The following is a 23,577-nucleotide window of genomic DNA, read 5'->3' as shown; positions in this document are numbered from 1 at the left end:
CAAAGGGTAATATTAAGGAGATGACATGATAAAGTAAGATACAGTTGTTTTATTACTTGTTAAAATGCATCATAGTTATGAGAGTCTATAATCTACATTTAAAAACATAATGAGTACTTGTTTCTGTTACTCTTTTCTATGAAGTTAATATGAAAACAACTTAAGGAAAAATAAACATATAACAGCCACAGATGTACAAGATTACCACAGACTGTGAGCAAAGGAAACATGACATATTATACACTGTAAAAGAGTCAGACATAAGGTGAGTGGCTCACCTCTTCTGTCCTTGGAGTCAGAATTACCTGTGTTAACAAGTGAAAAATAGAAACATTCACTCAAATTAAAGAAAAAACATTATTATCAATCTAAAGTAAGATAAAATAAACTCTAGGGATACAGATACTGTTATCTGTTAATACACTGGAGCTAGAATGAGGCATCCTCCAACAACTGGGAAACAAGACTGCCCAGATTCACTAAACTTTAATCAGTGGTTTGTCATTCTGTGTGAGTATAAAAACAATAAAACATCAATATTCATAAAAAGCACAAGAATATAAAGAGAAATACAAACAATAGTATCAGAGGCCTTTATGTGTTTTAGGTCATTAAAATGCAACAGCCAAAGTTAAGGATATGAAAGACCTAAATGATAACAGGCAATAAAATTTAATTGGTATACACCAAATTCTATAAACTAACAGAAAAAAAGCCTTTTCAAAGGCTTATGCAATATCCACAAGTCCTTATAAATTCCCTGCAGTAGAAATAACACAGACAAGATTCTTTTAGCATAATACAATAAAACTAGAAGTTAACAAACACTTGAAAATTAAAAACAAAGCCAAATTGCAAAGCACCTAAAAAATAAAAATAACATCATCCTTGAGGCAAAATCCACCAATTCTCTCCCAGTATCAGCCTCCTCTTTTACTTGCCTTTGGCACAGAACCCCTGTTTTTATTTTTGTTTTGTAGCTGAACACAAAGCTGTCTAGCTAAAAACTACATTTCTCAGACCCCTTTGTGCTGTGTAGTAGTCACATGAAGAATTCAAGCCAATGGGATGTGAGCAAAAGTGATGAAGGCAACTTCTGGTTACATCTCTTGTGTTAAAAAAAAAAAAAAAAAAAGGTTTGCCCCCATTGCCTCTGTTCATCTTTCCCAGGGGCTGAAACCAGAATCCAATGATGAGAGCCATCTTTAACCAAACAGACGAGGAAAATTTTGTTGGGAGGACAGAGCCATAAAAATCAGAAACTTGGTTCTAGATTAGGCAAAGTCCTCTGTCTACCTCTAGAATGTGGATAGGGGAAAAGACTTTTCATTAAATTAATTAATTAAGACTTTTGTCTTAATTTAAGTCACTGAATTTTGGTGTGTCTTTGTCAGAATAGTTCAGGCTGCACCCTAACTAGTACAAGTACCGAGAGGAACACTCACAGGATATGGCTAAAGCTATAGTTATAAATAATTCATAGTATTAAATATATTAATTAACTGGCAAGAATAAAAAACAAACAAATTAAGCCTTCAATTCAGGGAGACAGAAAAAGCACAAAATATATCTAAGAAAAGTCAAAAAAGAATAAAAAAGAAATCAATAAAACAAAAAGTGAAAAAGACAGAAATAATAAATATACAATAGCAGGCTCTTTGGGGGAAAAAGAAGCAATGAATCATGATATAGATAAATGGTTAGCCAACCTTAACAAAAAAAGAACATAAATATTTAAAATAAATACTCATAGCTATGTAAGAAATTGATCCTAAGAAGTGACTTTTCCTCAAATCTATTCAAGTAATTTTGAAAACATGAATGAAATGCAGTTTTCTAGGTAAACCCAATTCTTTCCATGAAGCAAAGCAAAATAGTGACAACTAAAATTTACCAAAATGTAGCACAAATACAAAGGAAACATACAGACCAAATTCATTTAGAAATAACTTATGACTCTCAACGGAAAAATCCCCAATTAAAAAATTATCAAATTGTAACAATTCATTAAAGAAAAATACAACACAACCAAATATAGTTGTTTCTGCAGGAATGCAAACAGTTCAAAAACAGTAAATCTATTAATATGATTCATCATAGCATATGATAAAAAGAAAAAAAGTCATATAGATCTTGCTCACTGATGCTGAACAGGCAACTGGCAATATTTAACACTCATTCTTGACATAATGCTCTTTAAACCAGGAATAAAGTGACAAATCCTCAACATGATAAATATGTTTATCTCAACCTAAGAGTCAGTACCATGTTTAATGGAAAAACACTGAGTGTACCCCCCTTAGAGTCAGGTACAAGACAAGGCTATCTGCTTTTGTTTCCTAACTTTGTTTTGGAGCTATTCGCCATTTTATTTAAACTGAAGAAAAAAGAGATCTAAAAATTAGGAATAGATATTTGCAGATGAGATGACTTAAAGACTTATGATAATTGAAAAAAATTATGTCAAATACTAAGGAATTTATTAAGATGATGAGTATAAAACGTACCTATGAAAATCAATGGCCTAAATATACCTAAAACTAAAACAGTGTTATATGTCAATTATAGCTCAATTAAAAAAAAAAAAGCCTTCTTAAATAATGGAGGAAAGTACTGTTTATAGTAGCACAAAAAAAAAAAAAAAAAGCAAAAAACCCTTCAAAATATTAGAAATAAGCTGGACAAAACATGTGCAACATCAGTGGCAAAAACTTCAAAACACTTCCAAGTAATACAAAATAAGACCAGCAAACGGACATTGCATTCTTGGATAGGAAGACTTACAGGTGTCAATTACTCTGTTAATATGTTTCACGTGACCAATAAAAAAATTTTTCCTGCTGTACAAGTTGATTCTAATGTTCATAAAGAAAAATAATCAAGAATTGCTGGCCAAATTCTGAAAAATAAGATTAATAAGGGATGACTAACCTTATAAGATATTAAATATTTTACAAAGTTACAATTATTGAAATAGTGTGATTTTGTACATGGACAGAGAAATAGATTAAGAGAAAATACATATGCCAAGAAATAGAACTCAAATGCATATAGGAACCTAAATACATATTAGAATTCAATATGCGATAGAGGTGACATTAGAATCAGTGAGGAAAAAAATACATTATTCATTAAAGGGTATTGGGAGAAGTAGTTAACCATTTGGGAAAAACAGATCCATAGCTTGCATTTTACATTAGAATAAATTCCAGATGGATAAAAGATTTCAGGACACACATGCATGCACATGCATATGCAACACACAGAAGTCTAGAAGAAAACCAGAGAAGTCTAGAAGAAAATATAAGGAAATTTATTTGATAATATTGGAGTCAGAAAAGCCTTACTAGATATGATCTAATACCTAGAAAACATTTAATGAAACTGATAAATTTTTTTAATTAAAAAATTTAAGAATTGCTAATGATAGTTTCTTCAATGCAGTAAAGCTAGGTGACCAACTGCAGGAAATATTTGCAGCTTTATCACAAGTAGGCAAAGGGCTCATTTCCCTACCATTAATGAGTTTGAAAAGCTTAACATTCTAATACAATCAACACATTTCATGTCTCAGAGGAGACCGAAATGGCATTTCACTGGTGATTTCTATTCAAAATCAGTAAAACATGAGTAAACATTTATTGTACATTAGGATGTCATAGTCTGTAACCACACATTTTACTCATCACCACCATTTTACCAATCCTTCCATAATTGTTACATCATAATTTCTGGTTAAATCAGTATTTAATGTTTTATATTATGACTATGTAATATTATTTCCTGCTGAGGTATAGATATAATGTAATTATTTTCCTTTTCTCATACTGTCTTTTTCTGGATTTAATAATTGCCTTACATTTTTCTTTGTTTAGTTTCCTATTTTTCTCTTCCAGTTTCTCTGTTCTCGTCTTCTAAAATTTCTATTATTTGAATATGGGACATATCCTGAATTAATTTGTTAATCTTTTTTTTTTCCTACTGAACTTTGCTTTGAGTTTTCATTTTTCTCCTTTTTAAAATAAGCAAGTATGTAATTATATATTTCTTTTTCCTCCATTTATAATAAAATAATATACTGTGTACATTTCTGCACATCGCTTTTTTTAAGTTAGTCTATTTTATAATTAAGGCCTGCTTGAGTGTGGGTGGTAGGGTAATAATACAGGTTTAGTAATTTATAGTTTTAATTTGAACATTTCACCTAAAATGTCATACAGTGTGCTTGAGTGTGATATTGTTATGTTACAGAATTACATGCCTATGATTTTGTAACAAAAGAGGCGTTATTTGTGCCAGACCCTGTACTTGTTCTGTATTATAGTAAAGAACTGCTGCATTAAATAGATATACCTTAATGTATTTATCCAGTCTTCCCTATAAGTGTACATTAAGGTTGTTTTTAGAGTACTCTTACAAACAAGTCGTCATTTCAAGCATATATGGTAGGGTAAATTATTTTAAGGGTGCATTTATAAACTGATGGATATTGCCAGATTTCTCTGTACTGGGAAATACAGTTTCATAAGCAGTGTGTCAGAGTGCCTGTCTTTCTGCACTCTCTTCAATGCAGTAAAATATCAAACTTGAATTTGTCAAGTGAAAATTAGCATCTCAGTATAGCTTTAATTTGCATTTTACTGAGCGAGGCTGAGCATCTTTTCATATTTGGAAGGATCATTTATATTTCTTTTTCTGAGAACTCTGTTGATATGCTTTGCTTGAGCTGTGCTGAAGCCCTGAACAAACTGGCACTGCAACTCAACTGTCCCCTGAGAGCCTCTCTAACCTCACCCCTGGACACAGGTCTCCTCCCACTGCATATCTAATTGCTTTGGACATCCAGACCCATTTTCGTTCCCATGGTCTCCATAGGTCCCTTCCTTTTCAGGGCTAATGCTATTGCTTACCTTCTGTATACTTGCATCTTCAGTGTCTCTCTTTTTTTAAGGTTTTATTTATTTATTTTTTTATAGAGAGGGGAAGGAAGGGAGAAAAAGTGGGAGAGAAACATCAATGTGTGGTTGCCTCTTGCATGCCCCCAAACGGGGACCTGGCCTGCAACCCAGGTATGTGCTCTGACTGGGAATCGAACTGGCGACCCTTTGGTTCACAGGCCAGCACTCAATCCACTGAGCCACACCAGCCAGGGAACATCTTCACTCTCTCGCATCATCAATTAGCTCCCCTTTCTCTTATATTTTCAACCTTCTTCTCTATCTTTAAACATGATTACACCTCTCCAATCTAACCAGGAACCCATGCAAAGCAGGACATCCTCCAGAATCTTTCTTCTTTCCTCTTAACCCTTTATTAACAGATATTCCTGAGAATGCCCTATATCTAGATTTCATTACTTCATTTGGGTTATTTTACCTATTTCAAGAAATTTTATGGCTAGAAAACACAAACAAAAATAATAAAGGTGAATAAACTCGAAGAGCAAAAGAAAGAACAAATAGAAACCATCTCTAGTACCTGAAGGAGGGAAAGTTTCTGGAGTGGTTGCTGCAGTGCTGGAATTCCCCTCCCAAGGTTCTTCTGTTCTGGCATCTGTGAACTGGTCACCTGGAAACCATGTTCCATTTGGTGAAACTGTAGTAACTACAGAACTGGTGCTTGCTATTCTTGTGGTCCCATTCTCAGAGTCTGAAGAATTGACAGTGGTTACATATGTAGATCCCAGAGTTAGATTTGGGCTGAATGCTGGTGTCACTGAAAAAGTTATTGAAGAAGTAGGATTCAAAGTTTTGGTCTCTTCTTTTACTGACTCTGTTTTTGATGCTTCAACAGATCTTGTAGGTGAAACTACAAACACCAAGAAAATAAGGAAACATCATATGAAAAATATAAAAGCTTAAAAGCTCTGAGGCACAAAGTAGCAAGTCTTAATAAGCTGTCAAACACTTGGAGACCAAACAAAGAATGAACAAATGAGCGTGCATGCCCACACACATGCACGCACACTTTATCTAGTGCTAGATCCTTTCTATCAACTCCAAAAGAATGCAGGGTCTTTTTGTTTACTTAAACTAGTATGTATATGGTATATGTCATAGTATGCAGTATGATATATACTACAATGATGAGCATTCACTATGACTCAGAGATTTCCAAATACATTTTACCATCACTTTTAAGTAAAACTTTAATATTTTTTCTTTCTTAAATATCACCTAGGTCTTCAATTGTTAGTCATTAAATGTAAAAGCAAAATTCTACTCTGAATACCAGCTTTATTAAATGACAATTTACCTGTCGTTGTATTGTTGGCACTGACATGTATCAGACTACTGCCAAGCAGAACAAAAATGATCCAGGAATCCATGCTGACCTGGAAAATAGAGAGCCATGTTAGATAAGATTCTGTATTATTCTAACTATGTCCAAACTACTCACCAAAGGAGTATTTTGGGCAAAATGTTCCCAGCTACTGAAATGTGCACACAGGACAAATGATCTTTTTGGAGCCTCATATGTACATTTCCCCAGGAATCCAAGTACTTAATTGAATCTTCAAATAAATATAAGTAAGACTTAGTAAGAACAAACTTTTTTGAGCAGCGATTCTCAACCTCGGCTGCACTGTTAGAATCACCTGGTGAACTTTTAAAAATTCCCATACTAGACTACATCTCTGGGGGTGAGAGCTAGGTAGCTGTTCTTTTAAAAGCTCCCTAGGTGATTGCTATGTGCAGCTTTAGCATCTTCAGAATGAGAAGTATGGAGAAGATAAAGTGGCTGCATGAATGTACTGCCCTTCAGAACAGACATCATACAGCTGTCTTCACCCTTTATTCCATCTCAAACCACATCAAAGGGCTATAGCACATGCCCACCACTAATGGTGGCTTATTCGTCCATTTAGATTTGTGTCCTACACTGAGCCAGGTACTAGGGAAGCAACTGCGGAACAATATACTCATAGGTCCTATCTTCATGGAGCTCACAGCCTAGAAGTAGTTCAATATGGCAGTGCTACATGTGAAGCAGGACTTGCCTCTCCTGAGAAGGGTTAGGACATGCACGTGGCTCATATACACCCAGCAACCATGCCTAAAAGGGAAATGGGGTTAAGGAGGTGGCCTTCCCAAGGTACAGCCATATAAGATTTGACCATATTTCCACTTTTCTGATCTTGACCATAATCCAAAACTGGGAAAGGATACAATTCCCTCCACAGGATTAGGAAACAGATTGGAAGGCTGATTATTGTATATGTATATGTATATGTATATGTATATGTATATGTATATGTATATGTGTCTACTCTTGATAAATCAATAGTAAATGGTTTGGGGAAAAATTTGTATTTGAGGAGAAGGGGTTAGACTATTACCTCATTCCATATACCAAAATAAAACCCAGTTGAGTTCAAGAATTAAATGCTTAAAGCACATTTTAAAAAGGAAATAAATGTTTGTGTGCTCAAGATGAGGAAGGAAAACATAAAGGCAATGTAAGAAATCACAAAGGTTAAAAATTAAATACCTAACAATAGAAAAAAACAAAAGCTTCTAAATGTAAAAGAAATCAATTATTAATAATGTTCATGGATAGGAAGACGCAGTATGTCAAGCTGTCAGTTCTTCCTATTCTGGTTTATAGAGTCTATACAATCTCGATCAAAATTTTAGCAAGTTACCTTATGGATATTGACAAGCTTATCATACAGTTTATAATAGAGAGGCAAAAGACTGAGAATAGCCAACTCAATATTGAAGAAGAACAAAGTTGGAGAACTAACACTATTCTACTTCGAGACTTACTATAAAGCAATAATAATCAAGACAGTGTGGTACTGGTGAAAAAACAAACAGATCAGTGGACCAGAAGAGAGCCTAGGAAAAGACCCACATGAATATAGTCAACTGACCTTTGGCAAAGAAATAAAAACAATACAATGGAGCAAAGACAGTCTTTTCAATAAACTGTGCTGGAACAACTGGTCAAACAGTGTAAAAAAAAAAAAAAAGACAAATCTAGACACAGACCTTATACTCTTCACAAAAATTAATTCAAAATGGATCACAGACCTAAATGAAAATGCAAAACTACAAAACCTGGAAGATAAATAGGAGAAAATCTAGAGGAACTTGGGTATGGTGATGACTTTGTAGGTATAACACCAAGGGCATGACCCATGAAAGAAATAATCAATAAGCTGAACTTCATTAAAATTTAAAACTACTGCTCTGCAAAAGCCACAGGTGGGGAGAAAATATTTGGCAAAAGACACATCTGCTAAAGGACTGCTATCCAAAATATACAAAAAAACTCTTTTAACTTAACAAAAAGAAAACTATCAACCAGATTTTAAAATGGTGAAAAGGCCTGAAAAGACATTTTATCAAAGAAGCCCTGGCTGGTATGGCTCAGTTAGATGGGCATTGTCCCTCAACTGAAAAGTCAGGGCACCAATGCCTGGGTTGCAGGTTTGGCCCACAGTTGGAGCACATATGAAAGTCAACTAATCGATGTTTCTCTCTCACACTGATGTTTCTCTCCCTCTTTTTCTCTCTCTAAAATCAAAAGAAAGGAAGGAAGGAGGAATACTGATGGCAAGTATGCATATGAAAAGCTGTTCAACAACTTATGTCATTAGGGAATTGCAAATTAGAACAATGAGATACCACTATACACCTATTAGAATGGCAAAGCTCCAAAACACTGACAACAACAAATCCTGGTGAGGCTGTGGAACATCAGGAACTCTCATTCACTGCTAGTGGAAATGCACAGTGGTACAGACACTTTGGAAGATAGTTTCGTGATTACTTATAAAACCAAACATACTCTTAACATATGATCCAGCAATTCTGATCCTTGTCATTTATGCCATTTACTCCATTTATTCAGGAGAGCTGAAAACTTACATCAACACAAAAACCTGGACACAGATATTCATACCGGTGTTATTTGTAATTGTCAGACTTGGAAGCAACCAAGGTGTCCTTTAGTAGGTGACTGGATAAATAAACTGGGATATCCAGACAATGAAATATTATTGAGAGCTTAAAAAAAAAAAAGAAAGAAAAAGCTACCAAAGTCACAAAGAAACATGGAGAAATCTTAAATGCATATTACTAAGTGAAAGAAACCAATCTGAAAAAGCTATGTATTGTATAATACTCTTGAGAAGGCAAAACTAGGGAGACAGTAAAAAGATGAGTAGGTGAGGAGTTAGGGAGAAGGAAGAGAATGAATATGTGGAACACAAGGGATTTTTAAGGACAGTCAAATCATTCTGTACGATGATACAATGGTGGACACATGTCAGTATACATCTTTCCAAACCCAAAGAATGTACACCAACAGTGAACCCTAATGCAAACTATGGAATTTGGGTGATAATGATGTGTTGGGTGAAAATGCAGGTGCACTGATTGTAGTAAATGAACCACTGTGGTGCAAGATGTCAATCATGGTGGAGGTTGTGCATGTTTAGGGCACAGAGTATTTAGGAACTCTATCATTTCTGCTCAATTTTGCTGTGAACCTAAAACTAATCTAAAAAATAGTCTTAAAAAAAAGAAACTGGGACACAAATAAGAGAAAGGATTAAAACAAGAACTCATATCTACAAAAAAATTGAAACCTGCAATTTCGAAAAACCTGAAAACCTAAACAGATAATTTATATAACAAAAACAAACAGCTAAGGAAATATATGAAAAAGTGCTGACCATCCCAACTAATCAAAGGAATATGAGCCTTGATGACCGGTGTGTTCAGTGGGTTGAGCATCATCTTGCAAACCAAAAGGTGGCCAGTTCAATTCTGGGTCAGGACACATGCCTAGGTTGTGGGCCAGGTCCCTGACTGGAGGCATGCAAGGATCAACCAACGATACCTCTTAGGCGCACATCAATGTTTCCCTCCATTTCTCCCTCCCTTTCCCTCTCTCTAAAAATAAATAAAATCTTTTTAAAAAAATGGAATATGAGGTAACATTTTTACTTTCCAAATCAGAAAAGATTTCATATTCCAATCATATGAAATACTCAGTGCTGGTGTAGGGGTTCAGAAGAGGCCTCCCCAAAATGTGCCACTCCCCAAACTGTGAATTATTTTAAGGTGAAGGCAATCAAGACCCTGCAAACTCACCAGAAGCTTATCTCTCTCTTAAAGAATTTAAATTATGGGCCTTGCCCATAACAAGAGTTATAAAACCAAAAAAACAATAAACTCCTATCTGTATGACAAGGCAAACTACTAATTATTGAATATCTACTCTTCTTACCATACAATGACCTTCTTCCTCTCTGAAGCCTCAAGGCACCTTACCTCACCCTTAGCTCAGAATGTCATATATACCTCATTTTCTGTATTTGAACCTCTCATTTATGTGGGGTCTCTGATGCTCTCATGTATTTGGGTTTCGCACGCATACACATGTAATTAAATTTGGTTATTTTCTCTTGTTCATCTATCTCATGACAACTTATTAGACCAACTGATGGAATTTAGGAAATTAGAGGAAAGTTTCTTCCTTCCCCATGCTGGCAAGAGTCACCTGGAATGAACAAATACTGGTGGGAATGCCAATCAGCCTACATTAACAAATTCCTTTCCAGAAGGATTATACAAAAATCTTAAAGATGTCCATACTGTTTTCTCATACATTTTTATTTATTCCAGTCTGAAGTAAATATAAGTAATCTGAAACTCAGACTAAAATGATACAGAGATATTCATTAAGTGATAAAGTAGAAGATGAAATAAGTATTATGTTGCTATTCAAGATGATATATTGTGGCAATTCAAAATGTTGTATTCAAAGAATTTAAGAAAATGGAACAAGCCTTTCATTTTAAGCTTTAAAAAAAGCCAAATCAAACTGAATATATCATATGATTTCAACTAAATTTATGAATGTATATGAATGTATATTCATGATAGTAAGACTGGAAGGAAAAATCTATAAACATTTTGGCATAGCATGTTGTGATTTTTATTTTCTTTACACTGCATTTTTTATTTTCTAATTTTTTTAAAATAAAAGCATATTTATATAAATAAAAATAATCAATAAAATTAAGTTAAAGAGAAAATAGATTTCACTAGAGCATGAATGCAGTAAGAAGCAAAACTAAAAGAAGGAAAGTGCACAAGAAAGGCATACCTCAAATGAAAGAACGCAAGGGGGGAAAAACAGACACATAGTGGATGGCAGGTTGGAGAGGATTTGAATGAATAAACTATGGAATAAGAGAAATATCAGAATTTAAGGAGATTCATGTCACTAAAAAGGTATATTTACCACAATCAGGAAAACCATAGTAAAGGCCTAATTTTTCCCAGAGCATACAAATTCCTGTGACTTCCTGATCTTTGTCAAAACTAAACTGCAACCACACCCATGCTTACTTGCCCTCCTCCAATCTCCCTGTCTTCTATTCCAAGCATCCCAGAGCTGCAAGGCAGGAAGCAGGGCAGAAGTTTCCTCACTCTTCATGGATGCTTTATGCATACTGTTTTTCCTGGAGCCTGTTTTAATAGCCCCTGTTCCTGAGGGCTTTTTGGCCTAATGGCTGCTGATACTCACTTGTTACTACAATGTGGCTCACAGTTTTCTTTCTATCCCCAAATTCTAATATTCCCCTAGAAGGCTGTTCAACATCCTCACAGACAACAGCCACTACAATTCACATCTGGGCCTGCCTCTGAGTTCCTTGACTTCCTCAACTCCAACAACCTTATTCCTCTAGTCCACTTGGGCCACCTAAGACAATGGCTCACTGCAGACCCCGTCATGACCAGGAAAAGCTCTCATACTGAATGTTACCATCCCACTCTCCAAACACACTCCTTTACCCCAGCAGTTCTCTCTCCATCATGTCTACTACACCCTCAGAGAATCTATTCTCTGACCTCACCAGGCTTTTGGTCCCTTGAACCCCTTTCTAATTTTCTTTCCAGTATCTCTACCCTATCTTTATTTTCTCTCTACCCAATCAAGAAAATTTGGTGTCAGTTTGATCATTCCCTGCTAATAGCCCTAAATTCCTTTGCTACATTGTTCTATTATATTTACATTAGGGAACTCTCCCCCAGCCTGATCCTGAACTAATTTAGCTGCTTAAGAAAATCAAAAAACCCATAAAGTTGTTATCATTATTTCTGCCTCAATGGAACTCCAAAAACCTGCAATCTTTCTGTATTTCCCTATTCATCTCTCTCACCAATTCTCCATAGCAGTGATTTCAAAGAACCACCTCTTCTCTCCAGCCATCTCCTCCTACACCCTTGGCTCTTGGCCTTGCTTTCACTTCTGAGAAAATGGAAGCCATTAGACTGGGACACTCTTAATTCCTAGTCACCATATTTACAAATTTCCTCCTCTACATTTCTTTCCAAGTCCAACAGAAACCTTATCCTGCAGACCCTCTACCACCATCTCCTAGATTTAATTCCTCTCTTTTATAAAAGCATTTAAACACAAGGATTTCTCAGAAAAAAAACAACAAAAACTCCTTTGAATCTACATCAATCCTCCAGCTAGCATTCTCTCTACTTCACTTCACAGCCAAATTTCTAGAAAGAGCTGTATCCATGGTAATCTGGCTTCTTTTACCACCATTCCACTAAAACAACTACCTCCATATTTTTCAAAAATGAGCTCTTTAAAAATATTTCCAACTCATTTATAGGGATTTGTTATAATTTCCCTAATATATTAAAGCAAATCATATTAATAAAAAGGGACCAAAAACCCAAAAGAAAAATGGGAAAAAACATGAAACAGATAATTCACAGAAAAACAAATATTTCTTCTCTTAAGTATATGAAAAGATGCTCAGCCTCACTCATGATGAGAGAAAGCCATATTAAAGCTATACCACAATATGATTTTTCAACTATCAGAAACAAATATAAAAAACTTGAACAACACTTCACTGGCAAGGATTTGAGTAAACGGACGTTCTCATAAGATCTGTAAATATTTATCAGAATTACAAAAGCACGAACCCTTTGACACAGTTCCACTTGAGAATTTTACAGATACAGCCATATTTTAAAAGTGACCTATGTATCAAGTTATTCAATGCAACATTGTTTTCAATAAAAAATATTGGAAATAACCTAAATGTTTATCAATAGAAGTAAACATGATTAAAGAATCATGGCATATTCACAAAATGGAATACTATGCAGTTATTAAACAGAACAATGAGGCTCTCTGGAGATCCATTTTAGTATACAAGACAACCTTTGAACTAACTTAAAAATAACTTTTACAAAAAAAGTAAATTAAAGTTCACTGGGGGAGGGGGTTGAGGGAAAGCCCACTGGTACCTTTCTCTCCCCAACATCCTCCTTCCCTACCCCTTAAACAACCTTTTTGCTATGAAACTCCTCAAGTACTCTCTGTAACATCTGATTTACTGACACCCATACTGTCTCAAATTCATCACTTCCCCCACACCTTTCTATGAATTGAAGATTTTAAAAACTGGTTCTACAGTGAACGTCTAGTCTCAATATGGATGAACAGTTAAATGGTTTAAATCCAAGGGCAATATGCACTACCAAATGCCAGAGGGAAACCAGCCTGGCCAGTTGTAGCCTGCAGGATACCAGAAACAGCATGCACACATTATAACAGTGGGAATGGCTCTGCCTTGTCCAAGGATGATTTTTAGGATGAGCTCTATTTGTTATATTTTAAAAGCAGTTTGTCTGACGGTTTCTTCTAAAAATAAATATATACCTACTTTACGATCCAGTAATTCCATTCCTATATATTTACCTAACAGATAAATAAAAACGTATGTCCACAAAAAGACTAGCACAAGAATGCTCATAATAACAAAAAATTGAAAACCACCATCAATAAGAGAATATATATACAAATAGTGATATTTTTCTCACAATGGAATATTAGTCAGGAATAAAAGAAAAGACTGATATACACAACAAGGGTGAATCTAAAAAACATCACACTGAGTGAAAAAAAGTCTCGGGATTTCTAGTCAAGATGGAGGTAAAGGTAAACATGCTTCACCTCTGTACACAACTGTAGCAAAAACTACAACTAGGCTACAAAACAAGTATCATCCACTCTCATCAGAAAATCGAGCTGTATGGAAGTCCGACAACCAAAAACTAAAGAAACATTCATCCAGACTGGTAGGAGGGGCAGAGACAGGCAGATGGGGTGCAGAGGATGCTCAGCAAGGCTGGCGGCCAGGGGATGGTGGCAAGACAGTGGCTGGTGAACCAGGTGGTCCCACATTTGTGTGTGGATAAACCAGGAGGAAGAGATAGAGAATGAGACAGACCTCTCAATCCAGGGTTCCAGAGCAGGAAAAGAAAGCCTCAAAACCTCTGGATGTAAAAACCTGTGGGGGTTGCAGCAGCAGGAGAAACTCCCAGCCTCACAGGAAGAGTCCACTGGAAAGACCCACAGGGTCCTAGAACATACACAAACCCACCTACCGGAGAATCAGCACTAGAAGGGCCCAATTTGCTTGTGGGTTGCGGGGGGAGTGACTGAAGGCTGGGGAAGAGCGAGCAAGCAGCATTGTTCCCTCTCGGACCCCTCCCCCACAGACAGCATCACAACTCAGCTGTTTGGGTTGCCTGGCCCTGAAGAATACCTAAGGCTCTGCCCCGTCCAATGTAGCAGGCATGCCGAGACAAAGAAATATCACCCAAATGAAAGAACAGATCAAAGCTCTAAAAATAGAACTAAGTGATGAACAGATAGCCAACCTATCAGATGCACAGTTCAAAACACTGGTAATCTGGATACTCACTGAATTGGTTGAGTATGGTTGCTATTTGGAGGAAAAAGTGAAGGCTATGCAAAGTGAAATTAAAAAAATAGAGAGGGAAACAATAGTAAAGGGAAGGAAACTGGGACTCAAATCAACAATCTGGGGCAGAAGGAAGAAGTAAACATTCAACCAGAACAGAATGAAGAAACAAGAATTCCCAAAGATGAGGAGAGGCATAGGAACCTCTGGGACAACTTTCAATGATCTGAATCATAGCGGTGCCAGAAGGAGAAGAGGAAGAGCAAGAAATTGAAAATTTATTTGAAAAGATAATGAAGGAAAACTTCTTCAATCTGGCAAAAGAAATACACTCCCAGGAGATCCAGGAAGCTCAGGGAGTCCCAAAGAAGTTCAACCCAAGGAAGCACACACCATGGCACATCATAATTACATTACCCAAGACTAAAGATAAGGAGAGAATCTTAAAAGCAGCAAGAGAAAAGGAGACAGTTACCTACAAAGGGGTTCCCGTAAGACCATCAGGTGATTTCTCAAAAGAAACCTTGCAGGCAAGAAGAGGCTGGCAAGAAGTATTCCAAGTCATGAAAGACAAGAACCTACGTCCAAGATTACTCTATCCAGCAAAGCTATGATTTAGAATGGAAGGGCAGATATAAAGTGCTTCCTAGATAAGGTCAAGTTAAAGGAGTTCATCATCACCAAGCCCTTATTGTATGAAATGTTAAAGTGACTTATCCAAGTAAAAGAAGAAAATCGAAAACTATGAACACTAAAATGACAACAAACTCACAACTCTCAACAACTGAACCTGAAAAACAAAAACAAAAACAAACTAAGCAAACAACTAGAACAGGAACAGTATCATAGAAATGGAGATCAGAGGGGCGGGGGAGGGGGAAGAATGGGGGAAAAGGTATAGGGAATAAGAAGCATAAATAGCAGGTAAAAAATAGGCAGGGGGAGGTTAAGACTAGTATAGGAAATGAAGAAGCCAAAGAACTTATATGTACGACCCATGGACATGAACTTAGGTGGGGCGGAATGCTGGGGGGAGGAGTGGTGCAGGGTGGAGGCAATGAAGGGAAGAAAAGAATGGAACAACTGTAACAGCATAATCAATAAAATATATATTAAAAAATAAAAATTAAAAGCAAAAAAAAAAAAATCGGGAAGGATACCTTGGGAGCCAGCTATCCCAGTCCCAGATCACACCATCAAGCCCAGGGTTTCAGTGTCAGGAAGATAAGTACCCATACACTCTGGCTATAAAAACCAGTGGGAGTGGGGGCAGCAGAAGAAACTGCGAGATTCTGAAGAATCTCCTCTTAAAGAGCTCACAACCGACTTAGGACTACCCACATTCACAGTCTCTGGGATTCAGCACCAGGGCAATAGCTGAAAGGGCACAAGTAGTATAAGGGAAGAAGGAGAGAAAATGAAGTCACTGGCAAGAGGATGCATGCCAGGAGACAGCTTCCTCCCAGGTCAGGAGACAGCTTCCTCCCAGGTCAGGAGACAGCTTCCTCCCAGGCAACCTCCAGAGGCCGTGCAGCAGCACTGTCCCCATTCTGAGCCTTCCCACACAGACTCACAAAGCAGTAAAACAGGTTGCCCTGCCCTGGCAATTACCCAAGGCTCCACCCCACACAATTTATAGGTGCCTTTTCTATAATAGACCACACTATTAAGACAAGGAGTCAAAGCATCTCTACCTAATACACAGAAACAAACACAGGGAGGCTGCCAAATTGAGGAGACAAAGAAATATGGCCCAAATGAAAGAATAGAACAAAACTCCAGGAAAAGAACTAAATAAAATAGAGATAAGCAACCTATCAGATGCAGAGTTTAAAACTCTGGTTATCAGGATGATCAAAGAAATTCTTGGGTACTGCAACAGCATAAAAAAGACCCAAGCAGAAATGAAGGTTGCAATAAGTGAAATAAAAAAAAAAAATCTACAGGAAACCAACAGTGGAGGTTTGAAGGCGAGAATCAAATCAATGATTTAGAAATCAAAGAACTCAATCACAACAGCAAGAAGAAAAAAGGAAGTCAAAAAACTAAGGACAGAATAAGAAGCCTCCGGGACTTCTCTAAATATACCAACAACCAAATCACAGGGGTGCTAGAAGGAGAAGAGGAAGGGCAAGAAATTGAAAACTTACTTGAAAAAACAATGAAAGAAAATCTCCCTAATAGGGTGAAGGACATAGAGATACAAGTCCAGGAAACACAGAGATTCCAAAAAGTTGGACCCAAAGAGGACACACCAAGATACATCATAATTAAAATGTTAAAGGTTAAAGATAAAGAGGGAATCTTAAAAGCAGCGAGAGAAAAGCAGAGAGTTACCTATAAAAGAGTTCGCATTAGACTGTTAGCTGATTTCTCAAAAGAAACTTTGGAGGCTAGAAGGGACTGGTAGGGAGTATTCAAAGTCATGAAAAGCAAGGACCTACAACCTAGACTACTCTATCTAGCAAAGCTATCATTTAGAATTGAAGGGCAGATAAAGTGCTTCCCAGACAAGGTAAGCTAAAGGAGTTCATCACCATGCCATTATTACATGAAATGTAATAATTACATTATTAAAGGGACTTAAGAAAAAAGAAGATCAAAACTATGAACATTAAAAAGACAACAAGTTCACAACTATCAGCAACTGAATCTAAAAAACAAACTAAGCATACGAGCAGATCAGGAACAGAATCATAGATATGGAGATCATTTGGAGGGTTATCAGCTGAGGGGGAAGAGGGAGAATGCGGGGAAAGATGCTCGGAATAAGTACAAATTGACAGGTACAAAATAGACAGGGGGATGTTAAGAACAGTATAGGAAATGGAGCAGCCAAAGACCTTACGTTTACAATCCATGGACACGAACTAAGGGAGGTGAATGTTGGAGGGAATGGAGGTACCAGGTGGAGGGGGACAAAAGGGGAAAGACTGGGACAACTGTAATAGTATAATCAATAAAATATATTTAAAAAAAGAAAATAAAAAAGTCTCATGCAAGAGCATACTATAACGTACATGAAGTTCTAGAAAAGGTAAAACTATGGTGGAAAATCAGTAACAACTGCTGCCTGGGAAAGAGGATTTACTGTAAAGGAACATGAGAGCACTTCCTGAACAACAGTAATACTCTGTATCTTGACAAGGAACTGGGTTGCGTGGGGGTACGCATTTTCCAGAACTCACTGAATGGTAACGTAAGATTTGTGTAGTCATTGTACATAAATTCTACCTCTAAAAAGACTCTACCCATTAACAAAAACTGTCAAGGATATACATGTTTAAGTATTGGGAAGAAATGTACTGATGATATATGCAATTTACTTTGAAACACTGGGTTGGCCAAAAAGTCCATTTAGTTTTTTCCATAAAATAAAAAGACCCATTTTTCGTTTTCACCAATAACTACTGATTTGGGTATTTTGAGTATGCCAGCTATCTCCCGCATGGTATAATGTTGTTTGTTCTCAATTAATGTCTCAATCTGATTGCTATCAATTTTAACTGGCCTACCCAACCATGGAGCATCGTCCAGTGAGAACTCTCCAGCACAAAACTTCGCAAACCACTTTTAACACATTCAATCAATCACAGTACCTTCTCTATACACTGCACAAATCTTTTTTTTTTTTTTTTTTTGCCTTTCGGTTGCGTTTTTACCTTTCTTGTAATAATAAAGCATAATATACCAAATGTTGCATATTTTCTTCCATGTTTAATATTATAATGGCTACACAAAAAATCACCAATTTTGATATTTTTTAATGCATGCTGATATGACAGCTGTCATAATATAATCTAACAAAATTGTTTCAAATGAAGTTAAAGACAACTAAGTGCTACCAGAGCCATCTTATGGAAAAAAAACAAACAAACTTTTTGGCCAACCCGATATATTAAAAACAATATTAATTGACAGATGAATAGAAGAATAGATATATAAACAGACATGTCATAAAATGAGTATAGGAAAATGTTAACTGTAGAACCTAAGTGGTGGATATAAAATTCTCTCAATTTTTCTCTTATTTGAGATTTTTATAATAATATTTTCTCCATTTACTCAAGTTATTATGTTCCTCAAAGTGTTGCTATACTATTGTCCTATTCATTTCTGATTAGGACATTTAAGTTCTATTCTTTTAGCAAATTTGAATTATACAAGCCTGTTATTAACTATAGCACCTTGTTTTACAATAGATCCCCAGACCACATTCATCTTTTAGCTGAAATGAATAACGTTATTTATTAAAACATTTTTTTTGTTACAGAAGAGAGGCACTGGTCCTCCTCTTTAATTATAAAACCCTTAAAAAAAAATAAAGCATGCTCATGAAAATATATAAAACAGAACAGAGGGATTATAAAGCAAAATATGTCTCACTCACTTCCTGCCAATCCTAGTTGCCAAAAGCGATCACTAAATATTTTCTTCTGTGTCCTTTAGAAATTTCCTCTTCAAGGAACATGTATAAAGGACGCATGGACAAAGCCAAAGGGGGTAGGACCAAGGGTGGGAGGCAGGGACGAGAGGGATGGGAAGGGAGTGGGGGAGGAAAATGGAGACAACTGTACTTGAACAAAAAAAAAAAAAAAGAGGAAAAAAAGACATTTCCTATACTGTACTGCAATATACCCACACATAAAAAAATTACAAATAGGATATTACACATACTTCTACAGCTCGCATTTTTACTCAAATAATAAATTCTGAATCTCTTCCACATCAACATACTTATCTAGCTACCCTTCTTTTCAGTGGCTGTATAGTATTTCATCATATGGATGTATCACAACTATTTTAACCAGTCTTTTTATTTGCTTTTGTTAAGTATGAGTTAATTTCATATGATTTCCTCCCTTATGTTTTACATCATTTTTGATTATGCAATAGTGGCCTGAGTAAAGATGGAATTACATACACCAGGAAAGCCAAAATAATAGAAGAAGCCCACATTTACACACTGTTCATGTCTCAAAAAGTGAATCATAAGCCTTTGGTTAACTGTGAATATAGAAGAGCTGAGCAGGGAGGCTTTGGGAGATGAGTCATGAAATCTGTCTGGGCAGTTCCCTAATCTATTGGACGCAATGGCACACACACATTGTGTTCTCTCTCCTACCCTACCACACCCAGAAACGGGGCCAAATTACAGTCCTTATTTCATGTAGAAACATTTCTTACTTTAAAAAACTGTTTCCACTGCATATACATTAGTTAGGGTGCTCAGTCCAGAAAGTTTAACATTAAAAAAACAGGTCCATTAGAAATACTTAAAAGCCCTCAAACAAGCGACAAAGACAGTTCTAAAAAATTATAGCTTTTGTTTTCCTGATATTTTAATGTCTTAGAACATTTCCCAAATTTTCTTAAAATTCAAAACCAGTATAGCTTATCTGAGACATTCTCCAGATACATGTGGAGGCTCTGAATTCTGCAGTGGGAATATGGATGGCTGGTAGTGTCCACTGGCTATTAAATCCCTCATACTTGCCCTCCCATTTCAAAATTCAGCTGCACTGAGCACTTTTCATGCCTTCTCTCACTTAATCCTTCCCAAATCTACAGTGCTGATACTGGTGTTACTACAATTTGCCATGTTGTGCACCTCTGTGGGGGGAGGGGAGGTTGAATTGCAGAAACCTTGGATATTAATTTCATAGCAATCAATTATATAAGCGACACACATATCAGGGGTAAATTACGTGAAATACATACCCTGAACTCAAGATGAAGGAATCATTTACAGACATACTATTTGGCTTCTTGCCCAGACACACACTCCCTCCCTGTCAGTGGGCCCTGAGGCCCTCAGAGACATGTCATCATCACCTAAAGCAAGCAGAGAAAGAACAAAGAAAACTGGGTGCTAAGGAGAACATGACCACTCCTTAGCTACGCGTAGACAAGTTATAGCCAAGAAGATATAAGATTAAGTATATTATGAGATTTCTAGGAAGGTGGTTTAAAAGGCAGGAAGGGATCCTCTTTCTCTGTCCTTTCTCCTGTCATCTGGTGTTTAGATGGGATGATTTAGAGCCCTGGTAGTCATTATGGACCTTGAAGTGACTTAGAGCACAGGAGAATAGAGAGCGAGAAAGGGACTGAATTCTCCAATGACACTAACTGCCATACTAGCCTGACTTACTTTGAGATTTTGAATATATAAGAAAGAAATAAACCTGTCTCATTTTCTGATATATACAAACCAACCCCAATCATGATAACAGCTAAAATAAAAATAAGATTTGTGATGAGCTAGGAATGGGAATGATGAGGGTCTTCAGCCTTAGTAAGTACAATGTTGCATACATCTGATAAAGAAATACATGTTGCAAGGAATCAATATAATGAAGTACCACTGTCAAAAGAGAGCTCAGCTAATCTGCACATTTCCCAAAGTTTACACCTTGGCTGTGATATCTTCCATCAAGAGTCTACCTATTGAAAGTTAAGCACTCAATATTCAATACATTAGTACTGACAAAATATGATCAAGTATCAGGTATATATTATATCAATATTTGGCATTTTATCTCAGTTAAATCTAACAGCAACTCTACAAACCAGATACTCTTACTCCCATTTTGCAGATAAATTGAGAGATGGTCACATAGCTGGTAACAGAATTCAAATCTAGGACTACTTTTCTTCACATATCTTATTTTCATTGATCCTTCAAATGTTTAATGAAGAAACAGAAAAATCTCCCTAATGCCAACTAAAACTAATTGATATTTCCATTTTATAGGTTTCTAAACAAAGGGGCAGTGATTTTTTAATGTGCTCACATTAAATGAACCACTGATTTTCAGATATTCAGTACACATATGTGACTGTCCAAGTACTAGTGTTGATTTTAAGTATATTCACCTCTTTTACAGAGATGAAGATCCCTGTGGCAAAGATATGTATTCAACTCTCAGTCTTATTGAGGATATCTCCCAGGTATGGAAGAACCAAAGAAGTGACAGCTAGGAGTGTTAAGCTCTTCTCTGGGCCTTCTAGAGCTGTTCAGGTTCTCTGATTTGAGAAAAAGGCACCTAAGAAGGAGGGTTCGGTTCCTTCAACTAATTAGTCTCTCAATCAACATTATATTACTTACATTAAGAATAAGAATTATTTTTACAACTACAATCCTTAGTTGCTTATAATAAGCACTTTTACTAGGTGTCCTATACACTTTAACCCATTTAATCCTCACAACCACCTTATAAGTCCAGTATTGTTTTTCCATTTTGCTAATGAAGAATCTAAAGACCACAGAGGTTAAGAAATTTGCTCAAGTCCACATACCTAATAAATAGCTATTAGTACTCAAATAAACTCAGCGCTAACTCCAAAGTTCACATTCTTCTGTTCATGCTCCACCAGATATTGGGAATACACAAACAGATTAGATACAGACATCGTCATAAAGTAGCTTACTAACCAGTAGTGAGGCATAAATAAACTATGTAGTCAAACCTTGAATGAATATTAATACTAAGGTGAAGTAGTAAAACTTCAGAACAGAGAAGGAATTTTCAGGAGAGGTAATGTTTGAGCTGAATTTGAGAGAAGAAAGGGTACTTACTTAGCCTAGAGAAGGGTCAAAAACAGTTTCTCAAGCAGAGAGGACTTTTCAGAAGCATGAAACAGCTTATCTGGTTCCAGGCATGGCAAAGAGCTGGGTAAGGGCATCAAGCAGGACCTCAATAAATATCTGTTAAATGAATGTGAAAACTGCAGACATGAAATATTGGGATCTGTGAGGATACATGGAGGAAATGCAGCCAATGAGGCTACAGGAAGCACAGATCAGATTGTAAAGGGACTGCTGGCCACATAAAAAGTTTTGACTTTCCACTGAACACACTGAGGAATCACCAAAGGCTCTAGCACAGAAAGGTTGATGGGAACAATTTGGATTTAGAAACAATGAGTGACAGACCACAGGGTGGAGGATCAACTTGTGGTGGCTGAGGTTAGGAAGGCTGTTGACCGAAGCCTTCAGAAGTAATCTAGCCAATAAACCATTCAATAAACCAGGAGAACCTCAGAACAGGGCAGGAATATCCAGGGGAGACTGATAAAGAGAATTTGCAGGGGTAGAAGTGAAGACTTAACAATGAGATGCCAGAAGTAAGGAAGGCCCAGGCATCTGACTTAGGTTTATTCCAAGGCCATAAGCAGATGGATGACTGCTTCCGGACATACCATGGGGAAGGTAATAAGCTGAACATGAAAAATGTACATGTTGTACCTACATAGGACCACAGGTGTGGGTAGAGGGTGGGAGAAGGGGCAGAATGGCAGACAGGTAATGACAGAGCAGCTACCACAGAAGTCAGGCAGTGAACCAAAGAATGGAAGAAGACAGGTGTAAAAGTGACAAAAGCAACAATGAGCAGGCCAGGCAGGAGACATCTGACAAAGCACAGAAGTATGTAGGCATTGATGAGTAGAAAACTGATACATGCCACCAAAAGAGGGTGGAGCAGGAAGGGCACACTGAATACTTGAGAGTGAAAGAAAATAGCTTAAAAAGTTCCTGAATGCTTCTGAAGAAGTCCTAGAACAGAAGTAAACTTTCATTACAGGTCTTTTCTTGAGAAAGACATTGTGATAGAGAGGTCCAAAATAAAGGGACGAGGACCACCTAACATTAGTAGGAGTCTGAGGCCCTGAAGAACAGCTACTTCTACAGGTGAAACAGGACCAGTGAAGCTGTAAAACTGACTGTTAAATTCTAATGCCTTTAACTTTCATCTAAAGACAGGCTCAGTTTAGGGCATAGAGACAAGAGCCTGAAGGCAAGAAGGTCAATCAGA

The 23,577-nt window shown here is 36.6% G+C and overlaps 1 protein-coding gene across 7 annotated transcripts in view; it reads right to left on the bottom strand.

The window, feature by feature from the left end:
• Positions 1-23,577, bottom strand: part of PTPRA (protein tyrosine phosphatase receptor type A) — a 128,777-nt gene that overhangs the window by 62,356 nt on the left and 42,844 nt on the right. For 6 of the 7 annotated variants that reach the window (XM_054573953.1, XM_054573956.1, XM_054573958.1 and 3 more), the window contains 3 exons: positions 6,256-6,334; positions 5,479-5,808; positions 279-305 (listed from right to left, as the gene is read on the bottom strand). In XM_054573953.1, the coding sequence (XP_054429928.1) occupies positions 279-305; positions 5,479-5,808; positions 6,256-6,334 (436 nt within the window). The remainder of the gene's footprint in view (positions 1-278; positions 306-5,478; positions 5,809-6,255; positions 6,335-23,577) is intronic. The other variant, XM_054573955.1, reaches the window with a different exon arrangement.

Source organism: Pteronotus mesoamericanus, unplaced genomic scaffold (assembly GCF_021234165.1).
Source record: "Pteronotus mesoamericanus isolate MK-2021 breed Mesoamerican mustached bat unplaced genomic scaffold, CSHL_Meso_final contig_25, whole genome shotgun sequence".
NCBI classification, from domain to species: Eukaryota; Metazoa; Chordata; class Mammalia; order Chiroptera; family Mormoopidae; genus Pteronotus; species Pteronotus mesoamericanus.
This window is presented reverse-complemented; position numbering and strand designations above follow the sequence as displayed.